Source organism: Sorex fumeus, unplaced genomic scaffold (genome assembly GCF_029834395.1).
Source record: "Sorex fumeus unplaced genomic scaffold, SorFum_2.1 ptg000165l, whole genome shotgun sequence".
NCBI classification, from domain to species: Eukaryota; Metazoa; Chordata; class Mammalia; order Eulipotyphla; family Soricidae; genus Sorex; species Sorex fumeus.
This window is the reverse complement of record NW_026606222.1, coordinates 1,471,168-1,488,667: the sequence shown is the minus strand read 5'-3', so window position 1 is coordinate 1,488,667 and position 17,500 is coordinate 1,471,168. Positions and strand designations below refer to the sequence as shown.

The 17,500-nt window shown below is 65.6% G+C and overlaps 3 protein-coding genes across 3 annotated transcripts; all 3 read right to left on the bottom strand.

Moving 5' to 3' along the window:
• Positions 1-8,154: 8,154 nt before the first annotated feature.
• On the bottom strand, positions 8,155-9,856 carry SOCS1 (suppressor of cytokine signaling 1). Its single transcript, XM_056107404.1, has 2 exons — positions 9,747-9,856; positions 8,155-9,309 (listed from the first exon to the last, which is right to left on the bottom strand). Exon 2 carries the CDS (start codon positions 9,257-9,259, stop codon positions 8,621-8,623), a length of 639 nt encoding a protein of 212 aa, XP_055963379.1. The 5' UTR covers positions 9,260-9,309; positions 9,747-9,856; the 3' UTR covers positions 8,155-8,620.
• Positions 9,857-13,499: 3,643 nt separating this feature from the next.
• LOC130016698 (nuclear transition protein 2-like) lies at positions 13,500-14,055 on the bottom strand. The gene is made up of 2 exons (XM_056107433.1): positions 13,737-14,055; positions 13,500-13,510 (listed from the first exon to the last, which is right to left on the bottom strand). Exons 1-2 carry the CDS (start codon positions 14,053-14,055, stop codon positions 13,500-13,502), a joined length of 330 nt encoding a protein of 109 aa, XP_055963408.1.
• Positions 14,056-16,790: 2,735 nt separating this feature from the next.
• Positions 16,791-17,075, bottom strand: PRM3 (protamine 3). Its single transcript, XM_056107432.1, has one exon. The coding sequence runs from the start codon at positions 17,073-17,075 to the stop codon at positions 16,791-16,793; it is 285 nt and encodes a 94-aa protein (XP_055963407.1).
• Between the last annotated feature and the right edge of the window lie 425 nt (positions 17,076-17,500).

Genomic DNA, 17,500 nt, shown 5'->3' with positions numbered 1-17,500 from the left:
AGGCCGGGATCAGAGTGGCCCCATGGTGGTGTCTCTCGTGCCCCGCGGGCTGGAGCTCGGAGCCTCGGACCCGCTCGGCCGCTGACACTGCTGCACCTGGCACCTGTCCCCAGACGTGCGCTAAGGGGACCGGCCGTTCTTGTCCTTTCTTGCACTCTTGTTTGTTTTCGTTTCTTGGGAGGGGGCCCAACCCGGCAGTGCTCAGCGCTGACTCCTTGCTCTGTGCTCAGGGATGACTCCTGTGCTCAGGGGGACCCTGCACCAGCGGGGTTGGGGACCACACCGTGGTCAGCCGCGCGCAAGGCCAGCGCCTTGGCCCCGGTGCTATTCCTTGGTCCTGTCTCTTGCACCCTGCAGGGTTATCGCCCTCCCATCCTTCCTGCTCCCCTCGCCTCTGCCATCCTCGCCCGCTTCCCCTCCCCCGCCCCCTCTGCCTGACCCCATCCCTGGCTCCCTGTCCCTGTGTCACCTCCAGCTTCACCTCCGTCCCCTCCCTCCCTGCGCCCTCCGACCTCCGTCTCTCATTAGCTAAGTGGTCCTCAGACTGGCCACTCCTTTTTTTTTTCTTCTTTTTTTCCTTTATTTTTTCTTTTTGGGTCATACCGGCAGTGCTCAGGGCTTCCTCCTGGCTCTGCACTCAGGAATGCCTTCCAGCCGTGCTCGGGGGACCCTACGGGATGCTGGGAATCGAACCCGGGTTGGCCGCGTGCAAGGCAAACGCCCTCCCTGCTGTGCTCCAGCCCCTGGCCACTCCTTTCTAACCCACCGTCCATGCATCTCCCACTTGCCCTCACACACACACACTGAGACAAAACCTAAAAGAGTTTCTCCTGGACACGGGGAGGGAAGGGGCGCTGGGGGCTCCTGGGAGCCACAGGGTGGGGCCTCCCGCGCCCCCCCCCCCCCCACTGCTGGCACATCCAGCTCACCCCATCACTCCTGCATGCACGTGGTGCTGCCGGTGCCGGCCGTGACGGTCAGGGGGTCCTTATTCCTGGGACTCGCACCCCGTTTCTCGAGAGCCCGGCCAGATGCGCGTCTAAGCTCCGTCCAGCTTGTCAGTGCTCAGCCAGCGAGCTCATGACGGTGACTTTCCAGACTTACGTAAAGACCCCCAAGGGGCAGATGAGCTCCTCTTGACTACACAGTTCACCGGCCCAGCCCATGCTCCACGGGCTGCCCCATCTGGAAGGCAGAGCAAACCCAGGCACGCTGCCCTCGGCGGGATACAGGCAGCTCTGCATGGCCACCTCCCGGTAGGGGCTGAGTGGGGTTTTGAAGGTCGAGTAGGAGTTTGCCGAGAGAAGGAGCAACCAAGGGACAGATCAAAGGCTTCGCCCTCCCCTCCACGTTCCAAAGGCTGGGTCCTGATGAGAGATGGTGGAAGTGGAGCCTGGGGCCGGGGGGCGGGGGGGGGGGGGTCTCACTGCTCATGTTTCAGTACGGGTGACAGAGCTCTGGGCATCGCTGGCGCCGTGAATGCCGCCGCTCTGGCCTCGGTTTCCTCACCTGTGAAATGGGATGATGCAAGCTAAGGGATGTGAAGTTCAGTAGTCGTCTCCGTGGTGCAGGGGGGCATGGCAGGAAGAAGGGAGGGTACGAACGTGGTCAGATGTGCACGTTCAGCTCTTGGTTTCCACAGCTGCTGCTCCCGTGTCCCCATCTGGAATCCAAGGTTCGCGGGCACATCTGCCCCAGGCCCCAGCCTCCTCCCCCCTGGGCTGGGAGGCCGCTAGCAGGCCCTTCTGGATGGACCCGAGGTGGTTTCATTTTGATCCACCTCCGGGGAAAGGTGGCCTCCCGCCCTTCCTGTGCCTCGGTTAGCTCTAGGGCTCCGGTGGACTGGGGATAAGGAGGCGGGGTGGGGGTCTGGGCAGTGGGGAGGGGGTCTTTTCCTATGGCCCACCCAACCTTTCCCACCCTTTCTCTGCGCTGAGCAGCTTCCCATCGCCTCTCAGGCCCCCGTCCCCTGGGAGCTGTGGATGCCACACCCATTTTTGCAATTGGGGAAACTGAGGCTCACATACCCACAACAGCCAAACTGGGCAGGGTCTCCTGGTACGCAACGGCAGCCTGGGGGACTCCATCCTGGGGGTCATTAAGTGGGACCAGGTCGTTTGATTTGTCTGGGGGTCACACCTGGCGGTGCTCAGGGCTGACTCCCGGCTCTCTGCTCAGGGATCACTCCTGGCAGTGCTTGGAGGGAGCAAATGGAATGCCAGGGATCGAACCTGATCAGCCACATGCAAGGCAAACGCTCTACCCCCTGGACTGTCACTCCGGCCCCCAAGGGCCACTTTGATAGAATTTAGATTCCCTACATTGGGGCTGGAGTGATAGCACAGCGGGGAGGGCGTTTGCCTTGTACACGACCAACCCGGGTTCGAGTCCCAGCACCCCATAGGGTCCCCCGAGCACCGCCAGGAGTCATTCCTGAGTGCAGAGCCAGGAGTAACCCTTGAGCATCGCCAGGTATGACCCAAAGAGAAAAAAGAGAGATAGATTCCCTACACTTTCCCGACAGGTCGGGGGAAGGCAGGCTGGTCCCTTGGGTGATGGTGACAGGAACACCCGACGTCTGTCTGTCTGGGCCCCTCATCCCAGCCCCCCACCACACACACAGAGAAGCACTGGGTGCATTTTTCTCCAACCGCTGCTTCGCTGCAGGGGATTCTGCCTCCCCCGCAGCGGACCCTGGTCCACCCGCCTTCAAACGGACAGAAGGAAACGGGGCAGGGAGGGGACTTGATCGGGAGCAGACACTCATGGAAGAGCAGGATATTGGGAAGATCTGGCAAGAGCCACAACACAGAGCGGGGCGACCGCAGGTCTGGCCAGCTCAGCGTGTGCCCGTGACGAGGCAGAGGTCGTGAGATCAGGCGGACGAGCAGGGCGCCAGCAGCTGCTAAGGCGACAGTTCCAACGGCACCCCTCCCAGCCTCACGGCAAAGTGATTGAGTAGGTCGTGAATGGCGTGTTTATTTTGGGGGCCTGGGGGCCAACCTCTGGCATCGCTCTGCCCTTTAGTCCTGGCTCTGTGCTCGGGGACGGCTGCTGGCGTGCCACAGACGGTGTTGGGGACCGCCCCGTCTCCAGCCCCTGTGCCTTGCATTTCTGCATGACCGTCGTGAGGATGTCCATTCTCGCCAGCGTTCGGTGAGGTGCTCAGCATCAGTCTCCAGGCGTGGGTGAGCTGGTCTCCAGGCACAGCAAACAGGACACAGAACCGCATGTGTGATGTGAGCCTTTTTTTTTTTTTAACTACCCATGAGTGACGGACACCCAGCGATGCACAGGGGTTCCTCCTGGCTCTGCACTCAGGAATGACTCCTGGTGGTGCTCAGGGGACCCTATGGGATGCTGGGGATCGAACCCGGGTCAGCCTCGTGCAAGGCAAACGCCTTCCCCGTTGCACTCTCGCTCCAACCCCAATGCGAAGTTTTTTGTTCATGATCGTTAGAGGCGTCTGGGCAGCTGCAGGCTTCGAAGGAACACCCATCAGGAGAATTCCTCTGGGGGTGATTGGCGGGAAAGCCTTGGGGCCTGAGCCGACGGTAGGGCACAAGGGGCCTGGCTCTCCTTCGATGGACATGCAGTTGTCGCCATCAGGATTTGAACCCGAATCCCGGGCCCCCTCTGCTGCCTCCCAGAGTGCCAAGGCTTGCCCCCTCCTCACCCTCTTCCCCTGCCGCTCCCGGCTGTGCCCGCGGGGGGAGGGAGGCTGTGCCTCTCTGCACAGGTCCCCTGAATGTCACCGTCCCTCTCATATTTTCCTGGCCTGGCCCGTGCCAATTGGTGTCTAGGCGTCCCCACCTGCTGCGGGGGCTCCTGACTGCCTGGAGAACCCCCAGCCTTGGTTGCCCTCCTCAGAGAGGGCAACCGCAGAAAGAGAAGAGTGGCCAGCAGGGAACGTGCCGGAAACACAGACCCACGGGGAAGAGCTTCAGCTTGACCGACAGGGACGGGAAAGCACTTCCGGCCGTTCTCGGGTCTCGTTCCCAGGATGCCCCTTGTAAGGAGTGGGCACTTGGAGCTTAGGAAGAGGCTTTTTTGGGGGGGAGGGGGGAGGCGGAGGATCACACCTGGCAATGCTCTGACCTTACTCCTGGCTCTGTGCTCAAGGATCATCCTGGTGGGACTCGAGGGACCCTGTGGGGTGTTGGCGCTAGCATGGCAAGCACCGTCCTCAGCCTGTATCCCTCCAGCCCCAAAAGGCACTTTTTCAAAGCCATCGAGACGAGACCCCCATGGATATCCCCTCGTGTCAAGGACCCTTTTGTTTCATCTGGATCTCACAATGGGGCTGTGGGAGGCAGGTGTGAGTGCGGACACCGGGCACTTGGGGGGACGGGGAAGAGAGGTCGCTCTCGTGAAACTCCCTGGCACGCTCCCGGGGCTGGAGGGTCCGGCCAGCTGATGGCCAGCGGGCAGCACGCACACGGTGGCATCGGGACCCCGCGGGGCCGGAGCTTCACGTGGACTCCAGCGGGGTGGCAGGTCGCCACGGCGCTCTCGTGCTGATGCTGACGTCACTGTGCTGATGCTGACGCCACTGTGCTGATGCTGATGCCACTGTGCTGATGCTGACGTCACTGTGCTCTCCTGCTGACGTTGCCGCCGCTCAGATGGAGGCTGGACTTGGTAGCCCATTAAGGAGCAGCCTCCCACGTCCTGCCTGTGGGGAGCGCGTGGAGCTGCGCTGGAAGGGCTGGTGGGCGGTGGGCCGTGGAACTGGCGTTTCATCTTGGCAGCATCCCCTCCGGGTCCGTGCACCGTGCAGAGAGAAGGGGGGGGTCACCTCTGGCCAAACACCCCAGCTACGGACAATCGAGTTCCCACCAGGCTGGTGCGTGTATCGCTGGGCCAGGGAACCACGGTGCCCCGGGCACCCGCCTTGCGCGCTCTTGGCCTCTGCGTGAATTTGCTGCCCACGAACACTCCCCCGGGGCCAGCAGCTGTCACTGAGCAGGAGAGCAAGGCTATGCCCTGGGCGCTGGGGCCAGGCCGGGAAGCTAATGAAATACAGTCGCACTGAAATAAAGCGCGCACGGGAGAGGGCACGGGAGAGGGTGCTGAGTGAGCGCCCCGGGGGTGGGGGTGGGGACCTGTTGGGGGGGGCAGGGTGGGAGGCCCAGGGCGCGTCCAGCCACCTTTCCCTGGCCGCTGTCCAGCCCCTGCAGGTCCTGCGCATCCTGCTCCGGAGTTGGGGTCCGCTCTGCCCTGAACGAAGGGGGCGGAAACAGACCCACGGGGAAGAGCTTGGAGCCTGGTCACACCTGGCCACCCCCAGGTCCTCCCCTGCGGCGAGTGGGGCGCGCTATCCCTGCACACACGTCCACCCACCCTAGCCCCTGCTTGAAGTCCAGCCGGTGTCTGTCCAGGGTGGGGACTCCGAGGCCTCCCCGACCAGCCCATGCCCCGCCCCAGACACCCCTTGTGCCACCCCCAACCCCGTCACTCACGGGCAGTTTCCTCCCTGGTTGCACTTTCTTTTCTGAGCCTCGCCAGGGAACCGCCAGGGGAGCAAGATCTGCGGTGTCCGCCGCAGCCCGCCACCTTAGAACGATGCCCGCTTGGTGCCAGGGCCCGGCCTGGCGGGCAGCCCCCCGCTGTCAGCACCCAGGGGCCCGGCCACGTGGCTGCTCTGCCACCCCGTGCTCTGAGGCGTCCGCACCTCCACTTCCTGCCGCTGCGGTTGGGAGATGGAGCCCGCCAGGCAGGGCCGCGGGATGCAGCCGCCCCCCCACACACACACCCCCACTCACACACACAAACTCTCGTTTCCTGTCTGTGTGACATCCCCAGCGGCTCCCGTTTTCTTTCAGCTGTGCTCAGGCGCGTCTTGGCGACTACTTTGCAGCTGTGGGACCCCAAGTGACTGCCCCTCTCTGAACCGCCCCTGCCCCGTTTCTCAAGCAGGCCTTGACGCCCCAGCTCCACGAGCCTCGATGCCCGATGCCCGTGTCCCTGTAAAGAAATCCTCCGGCCAGGGAGATGGGTGGCGAGCGCCTCGGAATTCTTTTTTCTTTTCTTTTAATTTTTGGGTCACACCCGGCGATGCACAGGGGTTCCTCCTGGCTCTGCACTCAGGAATTGCTCCTGGCGGTGCCCGGGGGGCCCTATGGGATGCTGGGAATCGAACCCGGGTCGGCCGCATGCAAGGCAAACACCCTACCTGCTCTGCTACTGCTCTGGCCCCGGACCTCGGATTTCACCCCCAACACAGCATGGCCTTGAGTACCTCTGAATGTAAAGCCTCCCCATGCCCCCACAAAAGACTCTTTTCCCCCATTCTGCAGGCCCCACCCCCCTACACACGCGCGCACGCACACACACACACAAACACACACACACACACACCCTCTCACTTTTCATTCTTGTAAATTGACGTCAGTGTTGCTGAATCATGAGCCTGAGGTTTGAGAATCACTTCACCAGGGGAGTCACCACACGGCATGCACCACCCCCCCAACCCTGTGCCCAAGGCCCAGCACCACTTGGGGTCTGGGGTGCCCCAGCAACGTCTGGGTTTCTCCAGAAGTGCGCGAAGAGGGGCCGGCTATGGGGAACACCGCCAGAAATGCCTCCTTTGAGGTCTTTGGAGGGAAAAGGGTTTTGTGTCGTGGACTTGGGATTTTTGACCTGTGTTTAAAGGGGAGAGAGACCAAATATATAATAATAGTAATAATAATCCAAGCTCCCACTGTTGGTGACCTAGTAATTGTCCCTCTGTGGGTTCGAGCCTAACAAGACCTTGATGGCAAAGCTGCGGGCAGATGGAGCGTTCCGGTTGCGATAACTGGGGGCCTGGCACAGTGCCCCAAGTCCCACCGTGGGGACCACCGGCAGGAAGGCAGCATGACCTGGTGGCACAGCCTTGATGCAGTTTAAAAGTCTGGCTCCAGGGGGTAGGGAGGCACAGTGGGTAGGGAGGGCCCCTGGATGCAACTGAGCAGGGGCCAACCCCCAGCAGTGCTCCCGGGAGACCTCCAGGAGTGACCCCTGAGCACAGAGCCAGGAGCCAGCCCTGAGCACTGCTGGGTGTGACCCAAAACTAAGAACGAGAAAGGAAGGAACTCTGTCTGTCTCAAGCCATGTGACCTCAGTGCCTCAGTGTTCCCTTCTGTCCAATGGGGAAGAGGTTCATGGCTCTTGGGCCGGTCCTGGGGATTAACCAGTGCTCTGGGTCCCCACAGAGGGCCTGTCGGCTGCCCTCTGGACAGCTCCCTGGGACAGGATAGGCCCAGGGAAGGACCCTGGGGACGGGGTTCTAAAGAGAGGCACCTCGAGACCATCTCTAAAACCCTGTCTCTTGGTGGAACAAGCTTGCCACACACACACCCCACAAACACACACACACACACACACACACCCGCTATCAAGTTAATTTCAGGAACATAACACGGGGGGCCACTCTGCTCTGCTTCTCTGCAGGACAGGGGACAACCAAAATTCGGCTGTACCCCAAATCCCATGAGGCCACAGTACCCATCCTCCCAGGCACACCTACCTGCCCCTAGGGGCCAGCAGGGGCCCAGCAGCAGGCCTGCCCCAGGCCACTAGCACGTCCCTCCAGCACCACAGACCACAAGCCGCCTGCAGGCTCTCAAAGCTGCATTTCCCCCCCACCCCACCTCTCTCCTCCCCCCAAGAAAGGGCAGGAGCCGGATCGGGGGCGGGGTGGGGGGACCCCCGCGAAGTCTAGCCCCTGCCCCAGTGCCCGCTGCCCCGGGCTCCCTGGATGCCAGGTCTGACTGCGTTTGCCGCACCCCCGCCCACCGCCTCCTGGAAGTGGTTGTGGTCTCAGAATGAGAGACGTTTCCTCCGGGGCCAGTTGGGGCCAGTTGGTCCTCTCACATCACAGGCGGGGTGCTCAGCCAGAGACGCCCCCGGGGGCTTCTCCCCTGTGGGACCCAGGAGGAGCCGGGCTCAGGGTCGGCTGTGGAGAGTCGAGTGGTCCGCGGACCAGCCCACTGCCAGCTCGGCCCGCCATGCCCCAGCACCCAGACCCCTAACCAGGCAGCGAGCGGGTGAGGAGTGTCCCCTCACCCCTCTCAGGCCCCATGCCGAACCGCGGACCTCCTCAAACCCCTGCGCAAAGCCCGCGCACCAGTATCCTCTTTTCCTTGGAAAGGAAAACCAAAAGTAAGTAAGTAACTTTCATAACAAAGTTTATTATACCTAAACCGGTGTAAAAATATAAAATAGGATTCTGCACAGCAGAAAAATCAAGCCAGAGACCCTCCCCAACCCCTGTTTTGTGCAAAGATTCTGGGTGTATGTAAACATGAAGGGGTGAGAGGTACGGGCTCGGGTCCTGGCCCCAGACACAGTTAAGTCAAGCTGCTACAACAACCGGGGTGCGGGACCCAGAGGGAGCACCAAGAAGGGGGGCGCCTCCCCCCCCCGTGGGGGGGAGGTCGGGAGGGTCTTCTCCAGCGGGGAGCCGCGCGGGGCCCCGCGCCCCTCCACCCCCCGCGGGGCGGGCGCCCGCGCGGTCCCGGGACGGCGACCGCAACAATAATAACAATAAGAATAACAATGTAACAACACTGGGAAACAGAGTAACCAGGCCCGCCGGCGGCCGCCCGCTAATGCTGCCGCGCCCGCGCGCGCGCGCTCAGATCTGGAAGGGGAAGGAGCTCAGGTAGTCGCGGAGCACGGGGTTGAGGGGCACCCGCGCCAGGTTCTGGCGGCCCACGGCGGCCACGATGCGCTGGCGGCACAGCTCCTGCAGCGGCCGCACGCGGCGCAGGCGCAGCGGGGCGCCCAGCATGCGGCGCGGGGCGGCCACGTAGTGCTCCAGCAGCTCGAAGAGGCAGTCGAAGCTCTCGCGGCTGCCGTCCAGGTGGAAGCGGCCGGCCTGGAAGTGCACGCGGATGCTCGTGGGGCCCGAGGCCATCCTCACGCTGAGCGCGAAGAAGCAGTTGCGCTGGCGGCTGTCGCGCACCAGGAAGGTGCCCACGGGCTCGGCGCGCAGCCGCTCGTGCGCGCCGTGCACGCTCAGGGGCCCCCAGTAGAAGCCGCAGGCGTCCAGCAGCGCGCTGGCCCGGGTGATGCGCCGGTACTCGGCGTGCGAGCGGAACGTGCGGAAATGCGTGTCGCCGGGGCCCGGGCCGGGCGCCGCCGCCGCCGCCGCCGGGCAGGGCCGCGGGCGCGCGGGGGCCCCGGCGCAGGAGGGCTCGGGCCGCCGTCGGGGCTCGGGTGCCGTGGAGGAGGAGACCGCATTGTCGGCTGCCACCTGGTTGCGCGCTACCATCCTACACGCGGGGCCGGCCGGGAGGGTGGGCCATAGCGTCCGGGGCTGCGCTGCGGGGACACGGAGAGGCGCGGGTGAGCGGGGCGCGCGCGGGCTCGGCGCGGGCGCGGGCGCTCCCGCGTGGCCCCGGGGCCCGGGGAGGACCAGGGGGGCGTGGAGGGGTGCCAGGGGCGCCGCCTGCCCGGACTCTCGCCGCCCACGGCCGCCGCCTGCCGGCCGGGCCGGGGCATCGGCGCCCGCTCGGGCCACTTGGGCAGAGCGGCAGAAACGCGGCGCCGCGGGACTCCCGCGCGTGCACCCGCGCGCTCGCGGGGCGGGGTGGGGTGCGGGGTGCGGGGTGCGTGTGCGCGCGCGTGTGCGTGTGCGGAGGGTGTGCGGTCCGGGGTCGGCCCGGGATGGGGCCGGCCGCCGCGACCCCGCCGCGCCGCCCCCGCCGTCCCGCGCGCCCCCACCCCCGGCCCCCTCCCGGCTCCGGCCCGGGGCTCACCTGGCGGCGGGACGCGGGGCGCCGCGGGCGGGGCTGGCGGGGGGCTCCGGGGCGGCTCTGGCGCATGCTCCGGGGCCGAGAGCCGTGCAGCAGCCACGGCCGCAGCTCGCTCCCCCGCGCCCGCCCCGGCACCGGCCCTTTTATGCGGGCGCTCGGGCCGCCCCGCCCGCCGCGCCGCCCCGCTCGCCGCGCCCCGCCCCGCCCCGCCCCGCCCCGCCCCGCAGCGCCACTTTCGGTTTCTTTTCTCGCGGGGGCCGGACGCGACGGGCCGGCTGGGCCGGTCCCACGCCCCCCACCCGCCCCCGAGCCCCGCGCGCCCCGGGACCGCCCGCGCTCCGAGCCCCGCGCGCCCCCGGGGGCCACCCGCGCCCCCGCGTGCCGCCCGCGCCCCCGAGAAGCCCACCCGCCCGCCGCCGCTCCTCGCACCTGGGGGTCCCGCCGCCACCCCCGCCTCCACCCCCCGCCCCCCGCGCTGCCCCTCCCAGGCCGCCGTCCCGCGTGTCCGCGGCCCCGACTTCTTGGGAAGCGGCGAGCGACCTGACCGCGGGCTTCGGAGGAAGCCGGGCGGCCGGGAGGGGCGCCCGCCTGTGGGCCCAGTTCCTCGGAAGCCGGGCGGGGCCGGCCCCGCGGTCCCCAACACCCACCCACCCCCGCCCCGCCCCGCCAGGCTCGGCGCGCGTCCAGCTGCGCGACAGCTGGGGACGCGGGCGCTCCCCGCAGGGGTCGGGGCGCGGGGGGCACGTGCGGAGGCGCTCTGGGTCCTCCCACCGCAATACGGGCGTGCTGGGGGTCCCGCGCTCAGACGCGGCACCGGGCGTCCCAGGCCGGCTCCCCTCTCCCCGCACCCCCGCTTCCCTGCTGCGAGCATCGCCCCGGCCCCTCCGCGCACCCGGCACCCCCGAGCGGCGCTGGGGGGACGCGCGCGTGAGACTTCACGGCCCCTGCCGCGCGGGGAAGCTGCGGGGCCCAGGGAGGAGGAGAGCGCTCGGGGGGCCGGGGCTGGGGGGAGCGGGTCACCCCGAAACGCCAGCCCGGAGCGGCGGGCTTCCGCGCCGCCGGTCCGCAGCGGCCTCTGCAGGCGGCTCGCGCCGCCGGGCTGCAGCCTGGGCCGCGGCTGGCAGTCCTTCGGGAGGGGGACAGGGCCACCTTCCTCCGGCGTCCCCTTCCCCCCACCCACCCCCACCCCGAGTTCCTCTGTGGCCCTCGGCGCGGCCGTTCTAAGCTCCCGTGGATCAGGGGTGAGATGGGCCAGAGCCCGGGGGCGCCCCCCCTCCTCGTGAGCCAGCGCCCCCCAACCAGCCAGTCCTGTCCCGCCTGTAGTTTGTAAGTGTCCCCGCTGCATCCCGCTAGCGGTCTGTGAGCGCTCCTGTCTATCCTCACCCCACCCCCCGCAGGCAAAGGGGTTTGGTACCTGTGGTGTCTGCTGTGTGTGCACCCCTGGGTGGGAGTTCGGTGGCCGGCAGCTCCCACTCAGTGCCTTCTAGAAGCTGGGGCCCTCTCGACTTGCCAGCCTGTCTCAGGGGCAGGCCCAGAGAGACCCAGGCCCCTCCTCCCCGACCACCACAGTGGGGTCCTTGGGGGTCCCTCTGCACCTCAGCCCCCTCTGGTTACCACGCCCCGACTCCCTCCCCTGCCAGGAAGGAGCAAGGATCCCTTCTTTATTGTGGGGTTCCCTGCCCCACAGCCAAAGCCTGGGTGGGTGTCAGCTGAGCAACCATTTCGCAGAAAGGGAAACTGAGGCTCAGATGGGGGAGCCTCTTGCCTGGGGAGGAGTCTTGAAGCTCACAAGGGGCAGAGCCGAACCCAGACCCCAAGAGTATGTACCCTGTCCTCCAAGGCCTCACAGCCCTGCAGGTGCCCATCAGGGGGGAGGGGGGCTGGGGGTCATCTGCAGGGCGCACCCTGCCCCCACCCCACCAGCATCCTAGCTGTAGAAGAGGTGAGTGTCCACGTGAGCTGCCCTCGCCGGCCACGTCCTCCACTGCCCAGAAGCCTCTTGGTTTCGTTTTTCTGCAGCCCAGGGTGCAAAATAAAACCAGATCCAGAAACCCAGGAAAAGAAACCATCTGAGCACCCGGCACGTGCCTGGAAGCCGGGATGTCCACTCTGCCAGATTGGGCCCACCGTGAGACCCCAAGCCCCGGCCCCTTGGCCTCTCTGGCCCCCATGAGACCCCCCCAAAACCCAGCGGTGCTTGTGGAGCACAGAGCCCTTCAAGAGGACCCAGAGCCCTGACCCAGCCCACTGCCGCCCCCCTGCCCTCTGGGCAGAGCCCAAAGGCCACCCAGGATGGTGCCAAAAACTGCAGGGTGGGTTGTGTGTGTGTGTGTGTGTGTGTGTGTGTGTGTGTGTGTGTGGCTGCAGTTTCAGTTTCTCTTTCTGGCCAGGCAAAGCGGCCTCTGGCCTGGGGTGCAGTCCTGAAGTGGCCAGGCGCTCCCTGCCTGCACCCCCCCAACTGCAGGGCACCGGGGCCAGGAGTTGCTCTAGCCACTGAGAGCCTGGCCAGCTGTCTGCTCACGCCCCAGCTTCGGGTAGGGGGTCCCTGAACATGTGAAACGTCCAGCAACTTGGAAAGGTTTTCCAGACACTGTGGCTGGAACCAACATGAGCCCGAACTCGGTATTGCCCAGGCTGAGTCCCTGGCGTGCCCCGTGGTAGCTTACCCCCTTTCCCCCTGCCCCAGGGTTGCATTTTCCTGGGGCACAGGAGTCACGAGTGGGGAGAAGTGGAGGCAGCCAGCGACACCCCAGAGACCAGCTGGGACCAAGGGAGTGGGGCTCTATTGGGGGAGGGAGACACAGTCCCCGAGTGCTTCCTGGAGGTGGTGAGGTTGGACTTGAGGGCTTTTCAGACAGAGGGGGAAGTTCCAGGGAGTGCCGGCAGCTGGATGGGTGCAGGAGGCAGGCGGGTGGATGGGTGAGATGGCTGAGGTGGGCAGGTGAAGCGCTGGAGACTGGAGGGAACTTGGCCCCTGCGAGGCAAGCACCTCCCCGGTGCCTCTCTCTGGTGCCCTTATACCCCTGCACAGTGCTCCTTTGCAGGATGGAACGATCCTTGCCATGAGCCAGCCCCTTCTTCTGCATCCTTCCCGCCCAGCCCGTCCTGGCCAGGGCCAGAGTAGACACCAGCCGCCGCATCGCATGTTGTGTTTGCCTTGTGGGGGTTATTCCTCTCGCCGCCCCGCCCCCTAGTGCAGGCACTCCACATTGCCCTGCCCACAACCCGGCCACCTGGCACGTCGTGCCGGGCACAAGTCCCCTGGGCACGTCCCTGGCTGAGGCTCAGACATCTGAGCCGTGCCCACTGGCCCCCGTATGTCCACGTGCGGAGGGGCATCACCCCACTGCCCAGGCCTGCATTCCATGGGCCTGCCGCCCGCCCCGGCTGGTTCTCCCCAAGCCGCAGACCTCCACTATCACAGTGGCCACAGACTTATGCGAGCACACGTGTGCAAGCTCGCGGGCACACACATGTACATATGCATGTGTGCACGCAGTGTACATGCCCGTACACGCAGGGGCACGCATACATACAGATGCACACACATGAGGACACGTGTACACACGCACTCACGCACACGCACACACACAGCACACAAGAAACCAGGGCTGCCTGTCCGTGTACAAGCTTTAATCCATGTTGTGTAGAATTCCCTGCAGAAATGTGTCCCCGGCAGAATGTTTGACACGCATGTCGCCGTTTCTCTTTGGCATGGAAGTGAGTGAGGAACGGTCGTGGGGGCCGGCTCGGCGGTTACTTCCATCCTAGGGGCGAGAACGTGCGAAGGGCACCCGTGAGGGGCCCGGACAGAGCCTCCTGACGCCCTCTGACCCTGCGCAGCCCACCAGCCCCCCGTGGCTTGTTCGTTCTTTGTTCACTTACTCCCTTCGAGGGCCCGGCCAACCCTCCAACCCTCCCCGCCTCTTCCCGTCTGGCTGCTCGTAGGCTCGTCCCCACCGGCCGCCCTGCCCTGCCTCCTGGCCCCCGTACCTTTGCCCTGCCTCCTGGCCTGGTGCGCACACCGGCTCCGTTCGGCCGCCTTTCTTCTCCATCTCTTTGCCTTTCTTTCTTCCTGCCTCTTGTACCTGGGGCAGGGGCTGCTGTGGGCGCCGGCCCGCGCTGCCGCCGAGCTGCGTGGGGCCCGCATGGTGCGTTTGCGCCGGGCGCTCTGGCTGCCGGGGGCGCCGCTGCGGTGGCCGGCCGGGCTGGGGCTCTGGCCGCGGCTCTGGCTACAGCGACTGCAACTACACCAGTGGCAGGCGTGGCTCTGGGCGCGGGTGGCGGAGTGGGCCTCTGTCTTGGTGTCCATGGGAGGCCAGGCTTGGGGGGGTCACAGCCCGCCGCCGCCTCCTCCCCTTTCAGCACGCCCAGCTTCAGGGGGGGCCCGGCGGGCGCCAGCTTATATAGCTCGGCGCATTGTGATGCCGGCCGGCCCCTCACACAGGCCAGTGTCACAAGCGGGCCAGCAGGCGGGCAGCTGCAGGACCCCGGGGGCCACCGCTGCCCTGGTTAATGATGGGGGGTGACCAGGAGCAGATCGCCCCTGGTCGGTGTTCTCAAGCTCACTCCCGCGGAGTCCACTGCGCCCAGCCCCCTCCCCAAGCGTCCAGGCACCGTCCACTCACTCGCTGTCTCCCAGGCCCTCTCGCTTTCATCCCACTGGGCGGAGGGGCCCCTGACACAGAGCTTGGTGCCTGCCCAGTGGGGCTGGCCAGCTCCCGGGTTGGGGTTGGACGAGTCCAGCCCAGTCCCTCCCCAGCTGGATTTCACAGTGGGAAGAGATGTAGCGAGGGTCCCCACCCCTCCTCGGCCGAGACACGTGGTGAGGAAAGTTGAGTCCTCCCGGGACCCAGTGCTCTCCTCTGCCCGGGGACTTCCTCCAGCAGTGGGTTTCTGGGGGCTGGATGTGGCCGCAGGGGGCCCCTGAAACTGCCCCTCTGCAGGCTCTGCCTCCCGACCACCTCTCCGGAAGCCCCTCCTTTCAGTTGGAATCACTCGGGGCTTTGGCCCCGGGGAAGGGAGCCGTTGGCGCATCTGCCCGTAGTCGCCCTAAGGGTCAGCACGTCTCAGCCTTCTGCCCACTCAGGGCCCTCCCTCCTTCGCGCCCACCCTAACCCCGGCAGGCCCGAAACCCCTCTGGACCCGGTATACGTCATGGTCTGCTTCTGGGGGCTCATCTCCCCTTCCTGGCTCTGAGTGGAGCTCCTGAGGCCTGCATGCGCCCCACCCCCTCATCACCAAGCCCCTGCCCTTCACCGCCTGGGGATCTTTACCCCAAGACCATCTGCATCCCCCCTCTGTGGGGAGCACTCTGGATCCGCCAGGTGGGCTGAAGGTCCCGATCGGGGGCCCCCACGGCCCTCAGAGCACTGGTGCCGTGTCGTAGCCTGGATCCCCGGGAGCTGGGACCGTGGGCAGGCGGGAGGAGACTGCGTCCAGCCCCGCTCCTCAGTACCAGCAGGGGACATTTGCTCGCCCCTTGGAGTCAGCAGGATGGTCAGTGGAACAGGGGGACAGGCCCAGAGCGGAGAGCAACTCGTCTGGCCCTCGGCTGCTCGGGGAGCCAGGAGGTCAGGGGGAGGGGCTGGCAGGGGCGACTCCGGACTCCCCGTGTCCCGGCTCAGCAGGAGACCGTGTGGCAATGGCGTTTGTTCTCCTGGGGGGCAGGTCCTGACACCCTGTGGATAGGGGGGCAGGTGGGCAAAGCCGGCTGCCCTGGGGGCTGGATTCACGGAGTTGGCGGGGGGGCCCGGATCTTCAAGGAGTCCAGGGGCCTCCCACGGCCCCGTGCACGTAACCCCCCAAAAGTGGAGGCACCCCGGGAAGCGCCGGGTGCCCTGACCCGTACCCTGCTGAGATCTGTAGGGGGTGCTGCTGGGGTGAGGCAGGTCACCTCTGTCCTCTGGGGTAAAGGAACAGGACGCCCTCACGGCGGGCTGGCCTCTGGCCAGAGGCTCCTTGGCACAAGCGGAGTTGAGAGCCGGCGGGGGCAGAGGGCGGCTGAGGGGCGCTACTGCTGCCCAGGACTCCAGCCCGCCTGCCCCGTCCCTTAGGGACAGTGGTGAGTCCCCTGCCCCTTGGGCTGATCGGTCGGGAGCTGCTTCCGGAAGACCAGCCCTCATCGGTGGCCCGGGAGATGGGCAGGGGGGAGGGTGCTCGCCTCGCACACGGTCATCTACCGTGCAGTCCCCGGCATCCCCAGAGGGTCCCCCAAGCACCACCAGGAGCGATCACCGAGCCAGGGGTAATTCCTGAGCACTGCCCGGTGTGGCCCAGCAATGAGAAACCACTTGTCCCTTGGTAGGAGTGAGACATGGAGGTCTTCCTGGGAGAGCCCACCAGCCAGCCAGCCCAAGGAAAAGGGCCGGATCATCGGGTTCTGAGCTCATCCACTGCGTCTCTCTCAATCCTTCATTTGTGAAATATTCATTGGGACCAAAGTGAAGTTCTAGGGGCTAGAGTGATAGCACACCCCAGTATCCCAAATGGTCCCCTGAGCACCACCAGGAGTAACCTCTGTGCATCGCCAGGTGTGACCCAAAAAGAAAAAAAAAAACAACAGAAAAACAGAAAGTTAGATTCTAAGACAAAACCCATCCTGGCCAGCATCTGAGAACCTCACCTGAGTCTCTTTCAAACGCTTCAGGGTCCGCTCATCCCGTTCCTGAGCCCTGTCGCTGAGCCGGCCAATATTCTTAAAAAGCTGCTCAAAAGTTAGGAATTCCCTCGGGGTCTCATTTTTCCTCATTTCCCCCCCTCCTCTTCGATGGTGACCGCGGAGGTCGGCTCTCACGGAGGAGCCAGGACCAGGGCGGCTGAGTGGCCGCCAGGGGACCTCGTGGGGCGAGGGGCAGGACCACAGGGGTGCCGAGCACACGTGCAGGCAGGCTCACACACGTGCTGGCTCTCACGCGTGCACGCAGACGTTTCCCGACGCGCCCACGAGGCGCAGAAGGGGACCAGAGAGAGGAGAAGTGCTCAGAGACTTTTTATTGACTCTCTCGACGTCCTCCCTGCAGCGGCGCTGGGCGCGTCCGGGGCGGGTCAGGGGCGTTTGGGCTGCGGCTCGGGGCTCTGCGTGCTGGTCACCGTGTCCTCCTCCGATGTCTCCTCCTGCTGCTCAGGCTCCATTAGCAGCAGCTTGCCCTGCACCGGGACCTCCTCGTCCTCCTCCTCTTCCTCGTCCTCCTCCACCTCCTCGTCCTCCTCCTCTTCCTCCGACGACAAGGAGAAGTTATCCTGGCTCACGCAGGCCACCAGCTTCTTCATGGACGACTCGTGGCCCCGGCCACCGTGTCCCGTGCTGAGCTTGGCACAGCGCGACCCCATCTCCGTTTTCCCCTTGGCTGCCTCTCAGGACCCCAGGGGGAGCCGCCGTCGCAGGGGGGCTGCGGGCGGGGCAGGGCTCTGAGGTCACAAAAGGACACCCCACCCTTGGATACCTCACTCGGGCTGCGGCAACGGGCTTGAACCTCACCCACGCCCTGAGCCCAACCCCCACCCCCAGCCTCAGTGTGGGCACTGGCCGGTTCCTCTGTTAGCCCCGGTGAGGGTCGGAGATAGAATTTTCTGGAAGCCGGGCCAGAGAGAAAGTCCAGCTGGTAGGACACTTTGCCTTTCACGGGTTCTGACCTGGGTTCCCTCCCCGGCACCCCATAAGGTCCCCTGAGCACTGCCAGGAGTGATTTCTGAGGTGCAGAGCTAGGAGTCATCCCTGAACATCTCCAGGGTCAGCCTCCAAACAAAAATAAAAC